At 44.7% G+C, this 20,943-nt stretch overlaps 1 protein-coding gene across 6 annotated transcripts in view; it reads left to right on the top strand.

The window, feature by feature from the left end:
* The window catches only part of NXPH1 (neurexophilin 1), a 178,522-nt gene that overhangs the window by 17,200 nt on the left and 140,379 nt on the right, over positions 1-20,943 (top strand). Inside the window, exons 2-4 of one of the 6 annotated variants that reach the window (XM_040549103.1) lie at positions 4,864-5,020; positions 5,704-5,786; positions 16,468-17,107. In XM_040549103.1, the coding sequence (XP_040405037.1) occupies positions 16,829-17,107 (279 nt within the window). In that variant the 5' untranslated portion in view covers positions 4,864-5,020; positions 5,704-5,786; positions 16,468-16,828. Of the gene's footprint in view, positions 1-4,863; positions 5,021-5,703; positions 5,787-16,467; positions 17,108-17,788; positions 18,028-18,502; positions 18,762-18,877; positions 18,989-19,565; positions 19,817-20,943 lie in introns of those variants that run through there. The other 5 variants (XM_040549108.1, XM_040549105.1, XM_040549104.1 and 2 more) reach the window with 5 other exon arrangements.

Here is a 20,943-nt window from a genome sequence, read left to right on the forward strand (position 1 = left end):
CATGGGAAGCTAAGTCAGAGGTGAAAAGAAAAGCACGCAGGTTTCAGTCCTAGAGGACTGAGAGGGTCTCAGGATGTCACCACCCTTTTAGTACAGCACAGAAATAACTAGCTGACACTAGCAATACATTTTATATAAGGCACGAATACTAGTGACATTTCTGTGTTTTTTTCCTATTAATATTCAGAGCCACACTACCCAGCAGCTGCAGCTTCCAGAGAGTCCAGCTGAGGCTCAGCACTGTGAACTAATCTCACTGTACCTTCAGGCATCGTTTGAGCTAGCATCTCTCACTCTTTTAGCTTTGCTGAGACGAAAATCTGTCTTCGAAGTCTGGCTCCTCTGTTTTATGTGGGCAGAAACATGCAGGCAAACTTAGACTCATGAAGAGCTACATGAGTAAGTGACAGGATCTGCACACATGGAAGCACCTGCTGTTCTGGCAGCCCCTCCTGCGGGATGAAAAAGGAGAGGAGGTGGTTTCAGTCCGCCTTTGAGGCTCTGTGGTAGGGCCAGGGGGAGGCAAGAGAAGAGGGCAATCTGCAGGCTGCCCTGGGTGGTCTGTGTATCCTCTCCTGCAGTCAACATTTTGCCTGCTGACACTTCCTCTCTCTTGCCACTTCCCCACTCATCTGCTCAGACAGTTATTTGATTGATCTCACCTACCAGTGCCTCACATTTTTACCAGCAAGCTTTCTAAGAGGCAAGACTGCCATTTGCACAACTCTCCAAAGACATTTACAATTTTTTTTTCTCTTACTATTTACTATTCCTTTTTGCTGTCTTACTTTCTTACACTTACTGCTTGCTACTCTTGCTCTTCTCTTTGACTACGACTGAATTCTATTTAGGGACATCATTTATTCTATTTAGGGACATGGTTTAGTGGGTGATATTGGCGGTGGGGGTACAGTTGGACCAGATGATCTTTGAGGTCTTTTCCAGCCTTAATGATTCTATGATTCTTCTATGATTCTACAAAGCAGACACCTCAGTAGCAGCCCCTGTGACAAGATATTGCACTACATCTGAACCCATGCAGACACTTGCACCTCCCTGAGATTTTCTTCAGCAGTTTGGCACTTTCCATGGTTTTGCATAATGACCGGCTCCAAGCCAACATCTCTCTTCACCACCAGCATCATCGGAGACATACTGCACACCCACCCACACCTTTGCCAAGCTTCTCACAGGTTGCCCTACCAGTAACGGTGGATCGAATAACTTGTTTTCTTGGGAACAGTGAACACAGTCTTGCTCTGTGATTTCTTGCAGCTCTTTCTTCGTGGCTGCCTTTGCAGTGTGCTCTGATGAACAGATAACTTTTTATAAGGGCATACAGTAGCAGACACTTTCCTATCACTCACTAGTTCTTTAAACAGTTTGGCAGCAATTCCGTACCTGCTCTCGTCTTTTCATTCACTTTTAAAAACCTGTTTCTCCTTGAGTAATGTCACTTTCATACAGTTTTTTGCTAACAGCTTGACTAGCATCATCTGATACACAGGAGTACAGTATTTCCATTTTCAGGAACCCGCTGCTGTACATAATAGGAATCCTTTCATCACACAGTATTCTTTTTCATCTCTGTCAGTCACTGATTCCAGTCCAACGACCTTTTCACTTCCCTTTACAATGAGCCTGTTTACAATTATAAACCATTTTTTGCTTTCATCTCACTTGTTTCTTCCATTTCCAGTCTCTTCCTTTGCAAGGGCTGTGTCCCGTCACATCTCATTGCTGTTACTCTTCATTTGGAAATGGTCTCGTATCTCATTTTTCTTTTTCTTTCACCCCTAGGCAGCAGTATGGCAGCAGGATCACTGGGAAATTCAGAATGTTGGATCTCCTCCTCCCAGTAGAAGAAAACACAAAGTTAGGGCAAGAGAAGCTCAAAGTTATGCTACTGCTGCAGATTATTGTTACAGTATTTGATCCAGTGAGAATCTTTCAAATTCTTTTGCAATGCCCTCTCAAAAATGCAAGTTCAATTTTATGTGAGTGCTAAATGCAGCTGTGACTTCTCACTTCTTTCAGTCATAAGCTGTACGTGACACATTCTTGGGTGGCAAAAAGGAGATTTCTGACTGAAGATCAGCTCAGCATGTTGTTCCTGTAATTAACACAGAGGAAAACTCAAATCTTGGTTCAGAAATGCTTGGATGCCTTGAAACATAGGGATGTTCTGACAGCTGGGTATCCAGTGGGAATTTTGCTTAAGAAATTAATACAAATGGAGTCATTTTTCTTCAGGCCTTTTGCTAATGAGGACAATGGATGAGTGAAGTGGGCATAACTCCACCAAATGGTATACTGGTCTTTTATTTCTGGGTTTGCTCATAGGCAGCAGTTAAAACTGGAGGGAACGTTGCCAGCAGAGCTACACAGTGAGTATTAATCTATTAATCTATTATTCCTCTGCTGAAAGAGGCCAAATGCTACAAAAATTTGAATGAGTGCTCCACTGCTCTGCTCTTTACCATATTCAGACTGTTTTTCATGTCATCCATTCATTTTGGTGCCTACCAGGGCAGCTCAGTTTAAGCAAGTAATGAATGGCCAAAGACAGAAATCCAGAAATCAGGGACGTCTAGGGCATGGTGTGCTGTGCAGCCAAAAGAAGCATCTAGAGTAGGTGTATGGCCACAGTCCTCAGCCATGAAATCTTTATGCTAAACAGTGAAAGAAAAATTGTTTTGCCTGGAATTAAAATGGCAAAGGTATCCCCGATGTCTTTGTGCATTGTATTATTCGTTTATTTTTAACCAGGTGGCTGAGGTGAGCCTCTCGGAGGAATAGATCCCTGCCCCAGGGAGCTTGTAAAAAGGGCTTATTTACATCAAGCAGCAGGTGAACAATTCACTGCTGGAAGCACCTCAGCTGTGTTTGGAAATAACTGCTGCTCTCTGACAGTAAATGCTCCTGGTTCATTCCCTATATACATACAATGGTATTATGTAGATGGCTGTATCTGAGCAACATCTTTACATTATCCCTTAGCTAGCGACTGCTTAATATTCATACTGGAGAAAAAGCAAAAGACTTTGACGTTTGACCTTCAAGGGCGATTTCAGTCTTGCATCCCAGGACATTTTTTTTTTTTTTTAGAAAATATCCTCTGATTTTGAACATTAAGAAATTTGAACTTTAAGGTTAACATTTTAGTGAGTGTATAATGCATCTGAAAGCAACATCAGGCAAAGGGCTGCCTCGATACCATCATTTAAAATCCACAATTAATGATTCCAGCAGGTTAGAGGACACAAGAAACGGGTTTCGTTCTCTCTAACTTTGGTTGCCTGAAATATAGAATTTAGTCTATGTTAGCCCCCCTTCTGCAGCCAGTGGAGAGAGATGGCATCTTCAAAGCGCAATATGGTCTCACTAAAGCAGGTGCCTAATTGGTGCCAGGAATCTAAATCAAATGTCAAAATGCTCTAAAGCTTCATGTCTGAGTTAGGCAAGGCGAATTGCCCTATGGAGTTTCCTGCCCTAGCCCTCTGTGAAAACTAGACAGCTAGCTAAGTCTACAGGCCAAATTTTTTGATGGTTACACGTAGATGTGATGAATCCCACATCAGAAATGATAGCTATGGAAACTGCCCAAATTAGATCCCTTTTGCATATTTGGCTCTCCATACAGTTAGCAATATTTAAGAAAGAGGGATCATCTGAACAGTCCCTCAGAGAGTAAAGGCTCCTGGTTCATGCCCAAAGAGCACAAGGGGATGTGAAGGATATGAAGCATTTTGCTTTGCATCACAAACCCAGCAAAACCTTTGGAAATCAGATCCATAGCAGCATCTATTGACAGAATAATGTACCAGGTTAGTTGCTTTCAACGAGTACAGTGCACAACCTAACCTTGAGGCTGGAGCTCATCATAGCTTTATGTGGAATAACTAGAGATTTTTTTTTTTTCCCCTAAGGTTAGAATATGTTCAATCCCTTACATTCTCCAATTTACTGTTCCCTTGTATAACCAAACTCTGCTTCAGCTATTACTGTGAGAATGAATTGTTTAATAGTTGTGAATCTCTGAACATGCTGAATATTAAGATGCATTAACACCTCACACAGCTGACAGTGAAGTACTGTGCACTATATAACTGTGTACTTAAGGCCTGTTAAAATATTGCCATATAGGTATCACACACATAAATATGCTTACAGCTCTGTCAATTACGGCTGCAGCTACATCCTGAAGGCTACATTTTCAGCAAATTACTTTTGCAAATGATTCCATGTTTTCCATAAATAAGTAAATACATAAAACCCAGATGATATTATAGTTTATCTAAAATGTAGGTACAATTTTGTTCATAGCACATTTGCCAAGTCAGTAGGTTTGTAGAAGGATTCCTAGCCTTTCTTTTGTAAGAAGACACCAGAGACAATGTGGGATATGGAAGATTCCCTTTTGGGTTTAGAGATGCCTTTGCAGTGTCATGAAGAGATGAAAGTATTCACTGCAGAAATTACAACAGCTGGATCGAGTAAATAGTGTGAAATCAATTTTGGTTGGGAATATTATGTTTTACAGCACCTCAGGAAAACATGATGTCATTTGTCCACATGTGAACTGTTTCATAGTCTTAAACTGGGAAGACTTATGCAGCCACATGGTTTCAGTTATCAATCATATAACATAGCTCTACATGCCTATACCTGCCAGATACAGCTGGGTGCATGCCTGGAGGAATACAAACTGTGACCCTGAAAACATTTTAAATGTGTGCATAATTTAAAGAGTACTAACAGCACCATTGATACATGGTAGTGCTGAAGTTAGCAGAGTTAAAACAGATGCTTAAAAGCTCTAGATTAAACAGAGATCTAAAAGCTTTTTCTCTTCATTCATAGAAGAATGACATGTTTTGAGTGAATCTGCAGAAACATCCCACTAGTGACTGTCCACCAGCATTGCCTGCAGGGTCCCAAGGAACCCCATAGGGACAGCAAGCAACTTTCAGCTACAAATCTTCAAATCTGAAGTGCTACTACCAACCTGTCTTCTCAGGTAGATAATCACCAATTTTAAAACAAATTATATTATTCTCCCACTCCTAAATCAATGTACTGATGTGGTTTAGATTCTAGGGAGCTGTGCTGTCTGTCATCTGTGTGCATTACTGAAATCTAAACACTGCATTCAAAATTATAACACGATTAAACTTTGAATACAGTACTAAAATGGCTAGTAGGTGTTTTTTTGTTTGTTTGTTTTTTAAAAAAAGCTGTTGTATTTTCATAGCGCTCACCATTGCCCACATATTTCTTCTTTTTTTCCTTTGTAACAGTGGCTTTTGGAATGAGGCCTGAAACCTGCTCTAGTGGATCTTCTCTTATACACTTTGCATTAGCAATTTCTTGCTTCACTGCTCCTCCACTATGAGACAAGCTTTAAGATTTAGTGATCATATAGCAGAGTTGAATAACAGCACTTCCATTTCCTTTTACAAAAATTGGCACCTCTTTTGCCTTCTGAGAGTCCTACTCACTCAGATGCACCTAAACATATATTGCAATACAGAAAGGAAAAAGTAACATCAGACTTTTCAAAAACAGCATGTAGGCATCTAGGCATCTGTATTTTTAGGAACAGAAGAATTAAAAAAATGATGCATTTTCATTCAAAAGAGATTATTTTTTCACCCACAGTAGTTCAGCAAAAATTAATTATTATTTTTTTTTTTTGGGTAGGCATCTGCTTTTTGCAGTTCTGTTTTACTTTGGGAGGGATGGAGGAGAAGATGGAACCCTTCAATCTCCCGTGTTCTCTTCTGGTAAGTCACTGCAGTTTTATCTTTTCTCCTTTTACTTTAGTTTTTAAGTGTTACTTTTTATGGCCCTTGGAGACTGCTTGTTCAGCAGATCCTTTCTGAGCCAGGTAGCTGCTGTTGGAGGCTTGTCCTGCCAAGGACCGGACCCTGTGATTCAAATGGTTTCTTCTAGTCATATTTTGTGCATCTGTGTTCCCGTGGTTTAAAGGTGGCTACATAGATAAAAACTCTGTTTAGACCAAAAGTCTGCCTCTGACAGGTAATATGGAAGTGTATAAGAACAAAAATTCCCAGCTTCAGGTAACCAGCAATTTAAACATTGACAGACCTAGAGAGAGCAACTGGACTATTGTCACCCTTTAATAGCATCTACTGGCTCTATCTTCCATGAAGTTGTCTTTTTCCATCCTTTCAGATGTACAACCTGAACGTCCTTCAGTCACAAGCTCCAGAATTCACTTACATCTTGACCTTCACTTTCCTTTAAAAGTACTACTTTCTCAGTTCACTGGGTAGGCATTCTTGTATTGAGAGAAATAGTGAAAAATCATTGCCTGCTTACCTTCTCCAGATTGTTTTCTTTCTTTGCCATTGGTTTTGCTAGCAGAGGGGCCTGGTTTGTAGAGGCTCTCCTTATGTGGGAACTGCAGCACAGTGGTGATTGCTGTTATCTTTCTCTGCAGCCTTCCTACTTCTGTTAAAGTCATTTGCAGATACAGTGATCAGACCTGCGCACAGTTAACAATGGGGACATAGTAACCATTTGTGAGTGGTGTACTCATGTTTTCTGACTTGTTTAGCCTTTATCTTCAAAAAATGTTAAAGATCAATTTGTCTGTACAATTTCCACTGACTGTCAAGCTGATAGTTTCAGAGAATTTCCACATACCTCTTTCCTGAGTGCAAATAGCTAGTTTAGAGTACATGTTTAAATAAGTTTCTACCTTTCTGACCTTGAATTTCACATTAAATTTATTATCATTTTGCATGCCAGCCACTTTGTAAATGAAATATTTCTTCACTGCTGTCTTCACTTTTTTTCCTATCCTGAGTAGTTCTGTACAATCAGTAAATTTTGGAACATCGCTATCATGATCCTTTGAGATCATTGCAAATCCAATGAACACCAAAAATGCCCGCAGAGGTCCCTATGAGACCCATGGCTAAATTCCCCCATTCAAAAAAAAATGAATTTGTTACAGGAATTTCAAGCTTGCTCAAAGAAAGCTTACTGCTTTTAAAGACCTAACTGAGAGAGTTTGGCAAAAATTTTTAAGAAATCCACTTACTCCTCATGATCTGCAGTATCCTCGTTTACATGTTAATCAACTCTTCAAAGAAAGGTAATAGATATATGAAGCATGACGTCCCTCCACAGAAATCATATTGGCCCAACTCCAACATAATGTATTTATTCTTGGGTCTGTTAATTCTGTTCTTCAATATAATTTCCACCAATTTCCCCAAGATGGAATTCAGATTTCCTAGTTTCAGGTCAACAACTCTGTAAAAAACTGGCATCACCTTTAACATCTCCAGCAGTGAGGCTGGTATATGTAAGTTACAAAACGGAGTTGGTTGCTCAGCAGTTTCATACATGAATTCCTTTAGGACTCTTGAGTGAACATTATTTAGTCCTGGAACCTGATTTGTTGCAACTTATTATATCATTTGTTCTGAAGTCTTTTCCTCTAACATTTCAGTCTGGGACAGATTATCACATTCTTCTCCCATATAAAATACTGTGCTTCCTGAGCCTCCCTCAGATCCTCCACCATGAACACTAGTGGAAAAATTCATTAAACATTTTCAGCCCTATCTTCCATAAGCACTCCTTTTACATCTTGATCATGTATCTGCCTGACTAACTAGCTGGCAAGCTTCCTACCTCTGAGGTGTTTAAAAAGATTTTTCTATGAAACATTTTTACGCCTTCAGCAAATTGCTTCTAAAAATATTTTGGGCTTCCTTGTAGTTTCTTTTTTTTTTTTTTTCGTTTAACTTCCCAGGTTTACGATTTTTTTTTTTCTCACTTGGATTAAACTTCTTGTTTGTTTCTTTTACTTTCATAAGCTTTCTTCACCCTGTTGTTTACTATAACTAATGTGTTATTTTTTTTCCTTTAAAAGTGTTTTTTTTTTTTTGATAGTTATTACTGGCTTAGTAAGAGCCTCTAATATGACATTTTAAAACAATTTCCACACCATACAAAAATGTTTACCCTTTTGCCTGTCACATTTATTTTCCTCTTCCCCAACTTTCTCTGTTTTAAGTTGTTCACTTTCTTGAAGTCAAATACAATTCATGTTAATTCTTTGAACTCTTTTGCTCCTATGGGCATAGTCGCTGTGCATGTAATATAAGAATATATTACAGCCTTTTCGCAGGTCTCTTTGAAGCAGGACACTTCTTAGACCTGCTGAGTCAATACTGTCTTTTTTTCTTGTGGGCTCTTTGAGCTGTTATGGTATGTAATCAAAAGTGGGCCATGTCTACATTTTTTTCTAAAGCAGTCCTGAGGATAGGACAGAGCAGGCACCTCTGACACTGTTCTTTACAACAGCTGTCCCCTGGGACCTTTGAGTACCTCTAGCAAAGTCCTAATAATGCTTATCAACTATCTGGCCATTCTTTATCACACGCATATGATCCCATCCTTCCACTCTACTGAAAGAGTCTGCTTGATTTAAACACCAGTATCTTGGAGCAGAAGGAGGGAATGTCAAATGAATGGAAATTTAGGAGCTGAAGTCCTTCCCCAGTGTATTCAGATCAATGAGGAGAGAGAAGTCATTCATTCCTTACAAATCCTTACAAATAAGGAATCCTTGTATGTTATTTCCTTAACTCCCTAACTGTGGGCTCTGGGCAAAGAATAGACCTTCCCAGTTAGTTCCCGAGAGCACTGTACTTTCACGTGTTTTGTTTATCAAGACCGTCCCAAAGCTTCAGGTGCTCCAGCTCCCACCCTATCTAAGAGTACTTTGAAAGTGGGCACTGAGCTGACAGTTCTGAGCTGTGCCTCAAGTCAAGAACGGGGTACTTGCTGTCTGTGAATGGACTGGGAAATACAGCTACTCTGGATGTTCGATTAATCTTGGCATGTCATCATGGAGATGAGGCAATGCTGCCTCTAGGGGTTGTCACTCATAAAATCCTTTCTTAATGAGAATTTATGAGTCCTCTGAGGGACAGAGGGAAGAGAGCTTCCCTTCAGATATCATGGCAGTAGACGCCCCATGAAGGTGTCTTGACAGAGCTGTGGATTCTGTGAAGAGGAATGCCATTTGGCTTGCTTAAAAAGAAAGAGAGCTATAACATTACAGAGGATTGGAAAGAGCAGGTGCTTTTTCACAAGTGTTGCTTTTCCTTGAGTTTTATTCAAAAAGTTCTGCATAATTTTCTGAATGAACCAATGACGTGGTTCTCATTTGGCTTTGCTTTCCTTCTGATGTAGATCTTGTCTGTTCCAGAGAGTTTCAGAAATTTACCCTTTTGTCTTTCCTCAACCATTCTTTCAGGTGTATCTTTTCTCTGGTTATGAGCATGGTTCTGGGGGTATTTCAGACTACAATTTAGCCCCCTGCCTAAAAGATCATGTTTTGTCTTTTCTGCTTCTCCCCTTCATATTGATATTATCATGGTCCACAGCTACCAGATCCTTTTTGGTATTGTGTAAGAAACTGACTAGATGCCTTCAGAGGTCCATCCCTGTTACATATGGCAGGCAAATCATTGGACTGTTTCCTGTGGCATCAGAAACTGGATTATCTGTGTGCCTTAAAATTGAATCTCTGTAGGGTATCTTCTTAACAATGTAAGCTAGATTTCTTGTCCTCAGACTGATATCTTTAGTTCAAGAGAATATATAGATATTATATGGTTCAGGGAACACATTTGCTGGAGATGTTCAGTCCTCTTCAGATGGATGCTGCCCTTACACAAAACTTGCTTTGTCTTTAGTAGCACAGGTGCTGTTTTCCCCCAGCTAACACTGAGCTATGATGTCTCTGTGAGCACTCGGAGTTTTCTGTCTCCCCAAGTTCCTTCTATTTGTCACATTTACCAGGGCCAGGAGCTGGGTTGCTATGAGTGCACCCCATTTTCTTAGAGGGGAGATAATTGTGCAGACGATACCTGCACATTAAGTGAATCAAGTAGCTTCCACTCTTTTTGGCCTCATTAGACAGTTTGCTTCAAGCTTCTACAAAGGAGATAGTTAATTAAGGGTAATTAATCTATCTTTGCAGTGCCCAGCACTCAAATGGGAAACAAACAGGTACCTATTTATCATTTTCTCTGACCAGCTTTATACTTGATCCAGTTAAAGATTGTTCATTAAATCTGTGGATGTAATTCAAAGTCAGAGTTTAAACTACCAAGCTCCAGGATTTACTAAATTTTAGTCAACAAGGGCTTATACTGAACAAGTTCTAAAACTGAGTGCCTTACATCTGTTTTATCTCAGTGCACTCTGCCATGCTGTCAATGTTTCAAAATTTCATTGAGCTTAAAACATAATTAACTATATAATTTCCTCCTCCACACACACACACTTAACTTGAAATGTAATTCCCCTTAAGACTAGGGACATATAAATTCTAGAATTCTGATCTCTAGAACCCAAATTTACTCTTTCTGTGTTTGAACTAATCAGCTTGGAAATGCAGATTTTATTCTAAACAGTCTGTTGTTATTGCAGAGTAATTTCAGACTGTATATCTGAATCTGGAGATATCCAAACTCGGTAAAATACTGCATCCAAGTTCTGATGTGCACATAGATGCCTACTTAGTTAGCATGCGTTTGGCTAGAAAGAGTCTAGTCATTCATACTGAGACTGTCCTCCACATCTGTGAGACAAAATGAGATCTACGAGGCTGGATTTACCTGGGGAGCTGGAGTGATCATGGCCACCTTGCTCTAACATTGCTGTTTAAATCAGGCCTCTGTCAGCATCTGATAGTCTCCTTAAATCTATGTGTGGATATAAAACCATGGACACATCTTATATCCTCAAGAGGAAGATGAATCTTCCTGAAATGTGCTTCTTACAATTATGTTTTATGATCCTATTATCTTATGAGTGGTACAGTACATAAGCTCAGCACCTTTGAAAATGGCATAATATATACTATCGACAGATGACACGAAACAACAGATTTGTCAGCACAGATTTCTAAGGAGTGTGGGCTGAAACGTAAAAGATGGCTCTGTCAGTAGGCTAAATGGTTCATTCTCCAAAACAGGAATGCCAATTTAAGAGCTGTTATATAATGGTTGACTGGCACTGGAAGATCATTTGAGACATAATTATCCAGGAATGATTTTGATCTTAGTAGTCAATTCAGCTTTAGCAACCTAGAGATTATTTTCATACAATTGCCTTCTGTGAGTTGTATGGATTTTTTGAAAACAAGCAACTGGATTCCCCTTGGTTTAATTTTTGATGTCCTCTAAATGTCTCTGCCAGGTCTCCAAGTCTTGTACAGCTGAAAATGGCAGTTTCTCTAGGATGTGGGGTGAGGTAGCATGGGAACTGTACTGTCCTACCCGTGAAACACAGTTCACAGCTGAGCATGAGCCAGCTGGCAGCTAAGGCTGGTGTCACTGCTGTTGCTGCTGTCTTGTACGCCTTTCCTTCTCGAAGGTGTTCGTTTCCTGTTCAGAGAGGTTACGTCCACCTGAAATGGGCCAATTTTATTTCTGGATGATGTGTATTTCTTCACTTCCAGCTTTAAGAAGTCCACTTACCTGTTGGTGCAAATCCCTTCTCACCAAGGTACTTTGTATACTTATGCAAGGTGTTGCTCTTGTAGCAATGTCTAAGGTCTCTGCTCAGGAACAGTGATCCCATTTCTGTAAGTGTGATTCAATAATGAAGCCTCAGACTGCAGCAAGGGAAGTCCTAGTAGGTTTAGGAAGTGGGAGTGGTGTAGCACTGGAATAGTGGCCCACATGTGGTAAGGCCGTGTATGGTGATACACTCATGGTAAAGTAAGAACAGCAGTTTTAAACCAAAAAGCACATACTTGGTACTAAAGTACATGGCATAGACATGGAGCAATGCTAAAGCAGTTCTGACATAGCCTGTCAGAAAGCCTTCCTCAGAGTCTGTCTGCAATATGCTTTGGAGCATGTCCTTTGAGAAACACCCAAATGTCAGCATCACGCTTGATGGGTGCAACTCTGTACCAGCAAAAGCTGGTACGTTGTTTGTAACCAGAGAAAAATGCTGTTCAACACACAGGATGAAAAACTCTCTTCCCACTCGCAGTTTGTTATCTTAACTTATGGACTGCTACATGCGCAATTGGGTGTTTATGCTTGGGAAATGTGAAGTTTAATGTTGGATGCATTTTGCAGTCTTATGCTAAGCCACAAGGTGGCACTGGAAGATTGTAATAATCCAGCGTAATTAACACGCCCCCCGCACCCCCCCCCCGCCATCCCTTATAAATCTTTGACAGAAAGAGTATGATTTTTTACATTAAATGATGTAAACCAAAGGAATTGGTTACTTCTCTTTCATCTGATTTTTGGCTTTACTTTCCAATAATTTTTAATAAAGTTTTCTCAAGAGTAAAATGGAAATGCATCTGTGTGCAGTACAGCTATTGCATCAGCACAACAAAGTAACTCGACAAATCAACATTCCTTTGTTTTAAAATATATATTCATTAATACCGGTGGTCCTGACAGCTGTCTTTTTGCAGCCAAGTATTCATACCTCAGCAACAGCTGCATGCAAAAGTAGGAATTTCATTTCTTTTGCAATTTCTTTAATAAGTTGCCTGAAGCTTTCTCTCCCCTTGTAAAGCAAAGACAAAAGTCTATTTCAGGCTTTCATCAAAGATGAAAGTTCTTCCAAGATTTGTCCATTTCTAATAAAGATTTCAGAATATTCTGGTCTAAAATATCTCATTTTGTTTTCATAGCAGACGTAGGCTTGGCTAGGCAAAAGCACTTAATTATTGTCTTGTTATTACAAGGTGAGATTTGACACATTTTCCTGCAAGAGGTATCCAAACATGAACTTTCACAAAGGCTCAACTCTACCTCACTTTCAGGAAGTCTCAAAACTTTCATTTGTCTGAAGAAGAATAGACTGCTAGATCAAGTTTAAGGGTCTAAAACATGAAAGGCAGAATTTCTGAGTTGTTCCCCAATATCTCATCTTGCCTTACAAAACCAACTATACTAAGCTATGTCATTTTGAAAGGTAAACTGTCACCCTCACTCATGTTCTGCCACCGATGAGTTGCCAGCCAAATCAGCGTGGTAGGTAGATTACAAGCCATCCACAAAGAAAAAACAGTCGGAAAGGGTTTAGAGCTGCACATATCTTATTGAAAACTCACCCAGGAGCCCACTTCATCTTAGCTACAGCCAGTGGCAACAGCATTTGGCATGAAGAGTCCTGGGTCTGAGCTCAGCTCTCGGGCTGTTCCAAGTGAGATAATTTGCCCCTTTATCAGCTGCCTCCATAAAAAAAAGAATAAGGTTTCTTTTTGACATCAGCAGTTCCAGTCATTCACCACCTTTACTTCCCTTGATGTCAACAGAGCTGTGAGGTTGTTTATTGCAGTGCATAGAAGCTGTAGCTCCAGTCCAGGTTCCCATGAAAAAGTGAGCCTGGAGCAGAAGACCCAGCACCACTCTGGGCTCTGCCTGTTGGCCATGCCGTAATGTTCTTGGCACAAAACTCAAGGGAGGGAATGGTGTGAGGAAAGAGCTGCCCTCAGAGCCTTTGGAGATGTTGACAGCCTGACATCCTGCCCTCATGCAGCAACTGCTCCGTAAAGTAACAGGTAAATTCTGTCTTCAGGACAGTCAACCTGGCACTGCTTGAGCATACGCAACTGCTGCAGTGTGACTGAGAAAAAATGAGCAAGAGAAAGACAGTAGGAGATCTCCCTTCAGTGTCCGTAATGCTGTGTCAGGGAGTTGACTCCTGCTTAAGGCACATGTGATATAGAGCCAGGATATCCTACCCTGCCAGGCTCTCCGGGAGAAGTTTTGCCTTTTCCTCTTTTTCTCTGTGGAGCTGACTTCTGCGCTGGATGCTCAGAGTTTGTACAAAGCACTTTTTGGCCAAGCCTTGAAGAGCGATGTGCTCCCAGGAGCCCAAGAGCCGTTGCTTTGATGGTGCCTTCAGCTGTGACTGTCTGTCCTTCCTCCGGCCCTGCAGGAAATCCAAGAAGCCTTCAGGTTCTTCCCCACATTATTCCTCTCAGAAAGTGAAGACAATCGGCCTCAAAAACTGTCTCTCAGATCAATTTCTACCTTAAGACAATTTAACTCTCTCATATTTTAGCTCTTTTGCATAAAGCCTTTCCAGCTGATATTATATACATTGGGTTACTGTGCAATTAAAAAACACACAGAGGAGATTTTAATAAAACTTTTGTTATCAAGTTTTATGATTTCAACAAGTGTTGCTGTCAGCTAATAATCCCTAGAGTGGCCATCATGAAGTATTCCAATAATTGGATTTTAATTTAAAAAATCACTTAGTCCTACAGTATTTCTGAAATCTAATTATGTCTTTAGGAAAATCACCCAAGTTGTGGTATTTTCTGGACAACATTACTCTTTGTTCAGTACAGACACCTTCCATTACTTTAATTTTTTTTCTTCTTTTTTTCTTTTCTTTTCTTGTGGGTATTATTAAAACTCTTCTATTTCCTGTGTTGTCAAGATCTAATGGATGAAATAAATGTGAATGCAAATACAAATCTCTATTATACACATTATGTTAGAAAAGAAGCTCCCTATGCAAAGAAGATTAGAAAGCTTTTTTACTTATTGCATTCATGATTCATGAGATTTTTTTTCCCTTGGATTTAAAGGCATTATTAATGAGCCAGTCCTGTAGATAAACTTGGCTGTAAATTTTATTCATATAGGCAATAATTTATGTCTCACCTTATCTCAAGTATTTTGGGAAAAATCCTGAGTATGTGTGCGCACACAGGGTGTCACCTGGAATAAGTCCAGTGAAGCCTGTAGGCTTGCTCACATTTATATCACAGAAGCACTGAGTGATCCAGGCATTACTGTTAGTACATTACCTTTTAGTCATCTTTGATGCTGAATGCCACAGCTCACTCCACCGTTGTATGATTCCTCATGATATAATGACAGGAGAAATAATTAAAAACATCATGAATTCAAGACACTTCCCTTGTAGTGGTTGGAGTATTCCTGTATTTTTCCATATGGAATACAGAGTAACACCACTTCACAGTATGTCTTTGACTGTAAGTAGGCAGAAATCAATGCAATAAAAATAAAAGTCTCACAGAGATATTTTTATATTTAGATATATGAATAGTACATACAGTCATATTCTGACCTTGAAATGGAAATAAGATGTGACAAGGGACTCTGTTTGTAGTATTTATACTAATAGTAAAAATACTGTGTTTGTACATGAAGATTTCCTTGAAACCAAACTAAATCTATTTAATATATGAAAAAGGGGAAGGAATAAAAAGAGAAGGTCTGATGAATTAATGGTTGGCAATATGAAGAACATTTCAATAAGATTATTTACATGAGTGATATGAGGCATCTGGCCTATACTGTATAGTACAAATAGAGAAAAGCTGTGGAGGCCATAATCTGTCATTGTAGTGCATATGCAACTCCACTTGAATTCAATAGTACTTCAACATGCATATAGATGAGATGATATTTGCTCATAGCACAGGCCGATTTTTTTGTTTGAAGACAGCCATTGTTAACAATTTAATATATCCTTTAAAGAGATGGGACAAAACTTCCATTGACTTCACCAAAATTCCTGACCCAGGCATTGATTGTAACAATGAAACACAGAGAAAAAAAGTCTGGTTCAGAGCAGACTGAAAAATGGTGGTTAAGCTGTGTCATTTTTTTCACCTCCTAAGGCTTGCTTCAGCCCTTAGTACTTTGGCCCACTTTTGGTTTCTCTTTACTTTTTTTTTTTTTTTTCCCCCAAGCAGTATTTCCAGAATAAACACTTATGCTCTATGAATTGTATTGCATAGGATTCAGATCTATTTACCAGTTTTACTTCATACATAACTGCCCATGTGCAGGGAGGTTAGCTACACTGCACAGTAAATTTAGTCCACTTACTTGATATTTATCATTAGAACACTGTATCTTCTTCTAGTGCCTCAAGCAATTAAACCATGTGCCCATCTTCTGTTGGAACCTCTAGCAATTATTAATCACTTGCCATTGTCTTTGGATTTTCTGCCTGTGACCCTTTTAGTTCTGCAAGCCAGGAAGCTTTCTTCGCAATAACAGGGAAGCTACCTAAAGGTCAGAATATATTTCAAAGCTTTAAAAATAGCCCAATTGCATTTTAAAGTCTAATTGGACTTTTTAAAGGTCCATTAGTAAACCCAGAATTTGTGATTCTTTAAAGCCCCACCAGCGCACACTACCTTGCTGAGGACCTTGTTGCTAAGATTACATAGAGTATCCAAATGGTTGAAATTAAAATTAACTTAAAAAAATCTAATATTTCACTTAAGCTGCTCTGCCAATATTACAGAATCAGATAAAAGTCAAATGACTGTGTCGAAAAATCCTAAATGTCAGATAAGCAGTGCATTCCCTTTGAAAATGTTCACAGCTGGAATACATTGTAGCCTGCTTTTTATATTTTATTTTATATTTTTTTCTTTAGCAAAAAAGGTCAATCCAGGCTTCCATATGATCCTTGCTCCTGTCTTCTGGAGAGACAATGGAGAGAAGCAGTCCAAATGGAGCTTCAGTTTTCTCGGTGCCTTTGGCTGAGGAGGTCAGCCGAAGTGTGAAGTCCTCCCTGAAGCCTTGGATCAGCCCCCACACGATAGAAAACAGGTTCCTCCCCCTTAAGACCTTTACCTCAAGAGCCTTCTGATGCCTCAGGTAGGTAGCATGCAGACCAGACTGTTTGTAGATCTCACTGAATTCACAGGAGGAGGAGATTTCAGTGGGCTGAAGTCAAGAGGAGCCATTCTTGTGATGCCAATGGAGCCCAAAGTTCCTCTGCAGGGCTCCCCTAAATGAGACACAAGGATCTGGGTGAGAAAGACTGGGGAAGACATTTGTTTTGCCCAGCTGGAGGAAGAATTATTCTCCAAGGACTACTTTCTTGTCACCTCCCATATGAAGACATTAATGATCAAACCTTGCAGAGGCCGAATCAAATTAAACAGGCCCTAGAGTGGATTGTTCTTTCTCGAACAAGCATCGGCCTCCTCAGGAATGTGACCTGTGGAAATCGGTCAGACTTTTCATTTGCTATTCCTGCTCCATATCAACCTTGCAATCTCCTATCTAAGGTAAGAGCAACCATGCTGGCTCTAAATATATATCGGCGGCTTCTTGCAAAGATCCATAGCCTAGGTCATCAGTAGGCTCCACTCAGCTTGTGGCAAGTTTGTTCCGTGCTAAGAGAGTAACGTTTATCTTTCTATCTACAGATTGATTAATAAATGCAGACAAAGCTCCTCACTTATGGGGAAATAAGAGTGGAATAGATAAGAAGGAGGCAGCTGGCAGGAGGGATAAGTCAGCTGTGATTTTTGATTTGTTACCCATTGGAAACAAGAAGTCCCTAGGCAGCTTCAGGCTGCATGGTATTGCAGAGGCTGTCTGGAGGGGCAGGATGACAGTATGATTCCTCGCAGGCTGCATGCTTCTGTTCAAAGCCGTGACGTGAGCGTCCCACATGTCTAACAGAGGGATGGTGCTGGGGACATATGGAGGTGTCCATCTTCCAGGTGTTTGGAGCAGCGATGGCCATGGGGGAAGCTGTGGTGCTGCTCTTCCAAGGAGTATTCATTACCTTCCTCCTCCCTTTCCTGCTCCCCTCTTATTACAGCATCCCAGACTCAGACCCCCGACTTAATACAGTATTTTACAGATTGGTATTGAAGCCTCAGATTGCAAATGTTAATTACAAGGACATGCTCTGAGAACAGCAAGGATTTGGCAGGACAAGTGAAGTCCTCCCTCTCTCTCTCTCTCTCTCTCTTTTCCTGCTCTGTACAGCACTCTGGCTTGCTTCTTGGCTCCCCTTTGGGAGGTGATAAATCTGAGCTTTGCTGTCGAGGCCGGGGATCTGGTAAGGCAACCCTGTGCTGTTGGTATCCTCCCCTTCACCCTGTCCCAATGTCACAGTGGTAACGATACGGTTTGGGGCGGATGGAAGAGGGCAGGAGAAGAACCCCCAGGACTTGTAAAGAAGAAGGCAAACAAGGTCGATGAGACCTTTCTCTTTGCATGACAGCTGGCGGGATTAGGCACGGCACGGGGCAGGGCCGAGCTTCCCCAGCCTCCCTCCGCGGGGCTGTCCAGCTACAGGTTCCTGCCGGCGGGGAGAAGCATCCCTCCATCCCTCCTTCCCTCCCTGCCATCCCGCAGCTCGGCTCCGCAGCCCCGGCCGGCTCTGCTCCGGGCTGAGCAGCCCCGGCGGTGCACGGGACGCCTTCCCGGGGGAGGCGGAAAAACTGAAATGAAAAAAGCGAGGCTCTGGCCGGCTCCTTCCCGGCGCTGGGCAGGGCGAGCAGCCCGGCGGGGCAGGCAGGGCGGGCGGCGCGGGGCGGCTCTCGCCGCTCGGGGAGGGCTCTGATTCATCACCCCGCTCGGAGGAGAGGATGGGACGCCGCTGAAGTCCCCTTTCTCCCTCCTCCCTTCCCCTCTCCGCCAGGCAAGCCCCCCCTTCTCCTCCCCCCTCCGCCGCTCTTTCTCTCTCCCCAAGCAGTGAGGCTCGGACGGCTCTCGGCTCCGGCGCTTTATTCCGAGATGCTCGGCCAAGGTCTTTGCAGATAGATTTTATCTGAAGTTAAAGAGCAGGCGCTCGCCGCTCCCTCGCCGATGAGGCATTTTTAATAGAGACAAATCGCCCTGGACGCCCCGGAGCGCCGCTGCCGCCGCTCCTGCCCGCGCCCCCCGCCGAAGGCGAGCGGGCAGCCCGGGCAGCTCCCTCCTCCCGTAAGTGTCCTGCTCGGCTGTGTGCGGAGAAGGGGAGGCGAGGGGGGGACGGACAGCCTGCCAGCCGCCCCGCCACCGCCGGATGCCCAGCGGCCGCGGGACGGCCCGGCGCGGAGCGCGGCCAGGAGATGCGCAGGGGCGGCGGGCTGCGCCGCGCCGCTCGGCCCCTCTAGGCTCGCCCATGGAGCGCCCCGCGGAGCCCCGGCCGCCGTCGGACCCCCCACGCCGTACGTATCCCCGCCGCGGCCCCCCCGCGGCGCCGGGGCTGTCCGCGGGGCGCGGGGGCGGAGAGGGCCGGGGCCGGGGGTCGGGGGTCGGAGCCCGTCGGGGCGCCCCGCGGCGCGGCCCCGGCCCGGGGCGAGCATTTTGGGCGCTTTAGGAGCGGCGGAGGGGCGGGAGGTGGGCGTGCGGGGGGCGACGGGGGGGCGAGGAGCCTGCCCGGGGGTCCCGGCTTGGAGCCGCCGGAGCCCCGGCGCCGCGCCCCCGGCCCCTCTCCTCCGCGCTCCGGCGCTGCGGGGCTCCGCGGCGGGCGGCTGCCGCCCGGTGCCCGGCGGGGGCGCGCAGGGAGGCGGGCGGGAGGGCGGCGGGGCTGGCGGTGGCACCCCCGGGCCGTCCAAGCCCACCCCCGGGGCTCCCCAGCCCGGCAAAAGGAGCGAGCGCCGGGCAGCGCTGCCCACAGGGCGCTCCGCAGCCTGCCCGGACCGCGCGACCACTTTGCTCTGCCGCCGGATTAACTCGATTTTAATCGTTTTTTGTTCCCCCCCACCCCCATCCACACACCCCATCTCCTCCTTCTCTCCCGCCCCCCCTTCCCTACGCACCTCTCTTCCCCCCTTGTCTCAAGCCTAACCTTGTCTTGTGGTCATGGGGTCTATAATTTCATTTTTGTCTAGGCTGGTGAGAGCTCCGCTCGTTCTGTAAAGTGGATGTCAGGTGGATCTATGTTCTGGAAGGAACAAAGAGGCAGAGAAGGCAGCGCGGGGGAAGTTTGAGCGGCGAGGATGCAGGCTGTGTACTGGTACGCGGTCCTTCTGCTGCAGCCCACCCTCTACTTGGTGAGTGCCCCCCGGTGCCGGGGGGGAGCGCGGCGGGGAAGGGGGCAGCAGCCCGGCGGAGAACGAGCAAACTCACGGCAACTGCCGCCGCCCGGGCAGCCCGGGGCCGGTAGGGGGGCACAGGGGGGGCAGCCCCGCAACTTCTGCTGCCCGCGGGGACAGCGGGCTCGGGGGGCTCCCCGGTGCCACCTCCTGGACCGGGCCCCCCGGTGCCAGCGCGGGCACGGCAGCGCCGCTGGGGGGGCTCCCTGGCTGGCTCCGGAGAGAAGGCAACTTCTTGCCCCTGCCCGCGGCCGGGGGTGGCAGCCCCCAGGGAGCCCCCCAGCAGCCCCCCAGCACCGTGCCCATCCGCGATGCGCAGCCCGGGAGCGCAGCGCGCAGCGACGAGAGCAGCTGCGTGGGTTTTCCGCGTGCGGTCCCGTTGGTTCCGTGGCGAATCTCCCCTGAGATTAGCCGGGGGAACGCGAGCAAACAGCGGCGCTATCTCTCCTTTCGCTCCCACTTTCTCCCCCCTTAAAAACCCCCAGGAGCGACCCCCGGCGGGCTGCCACTTCGCAGCCCTGCCTGCTGCGCCTTCACCAGCCGAGCGCTCTGCGGAGCATCCTCCCCGCGGCGGAGGGCAAGGAAGGAGCCCCTTTTCCAGGAGCCACAAACACCCCGACACCCGCTCCGGGGATGCTCCGGCTGCGGCTGCGGGGCCGGCGGGGGCGGGGGGCGGCGCTGCCCGCTCCGCTCCTCTCCGCGACCCACTGCGCTGCCGCGGCCGGGCCGCCTGGGGGCGCTGCGGGCCGCCGATCCCGGCCGGGGGGGGGACGGGGTGGGGGGACCGGGGTGGGGGGCAGACCCGGCTGCCTGCGCGCTCCTCCCGCGGCCGCGCAGAGCCCAGTGCAGGGGGTCGCGGCCGGCCCGAGCCCTCCCTCGGTATCGTCCCCCCCCCCCCCCCCCAAATTCCCTTCCCTTCCCTCCCAGCCCCGGCGGTTTTACAGGCGGGGGTGGGGGTGTGGGGGGAGAAAAGTGCGCGGCGAATAATCTATCAAAAAGCCGGAGCGAGATCGATACGTCGTGTTAAATTTTAAATGTGTTTGCTGGCAGTTAAACTGCTCCCGACTCATTACAACAACAGTGCT

This window comes from Cygnus olor, chromosome 2 (assembly GCF_009769625.2).
Source record: "Cygnus olor isolate bCygOlo1 chromosome 2, bCygOlo1.pri.v2, whole genome shotgun sequence".
NCBI lineage: Eukaryota > Metazoa > Chordata > Aves > Anseriformes > Anatidae > Cygnus > Cygnus olor.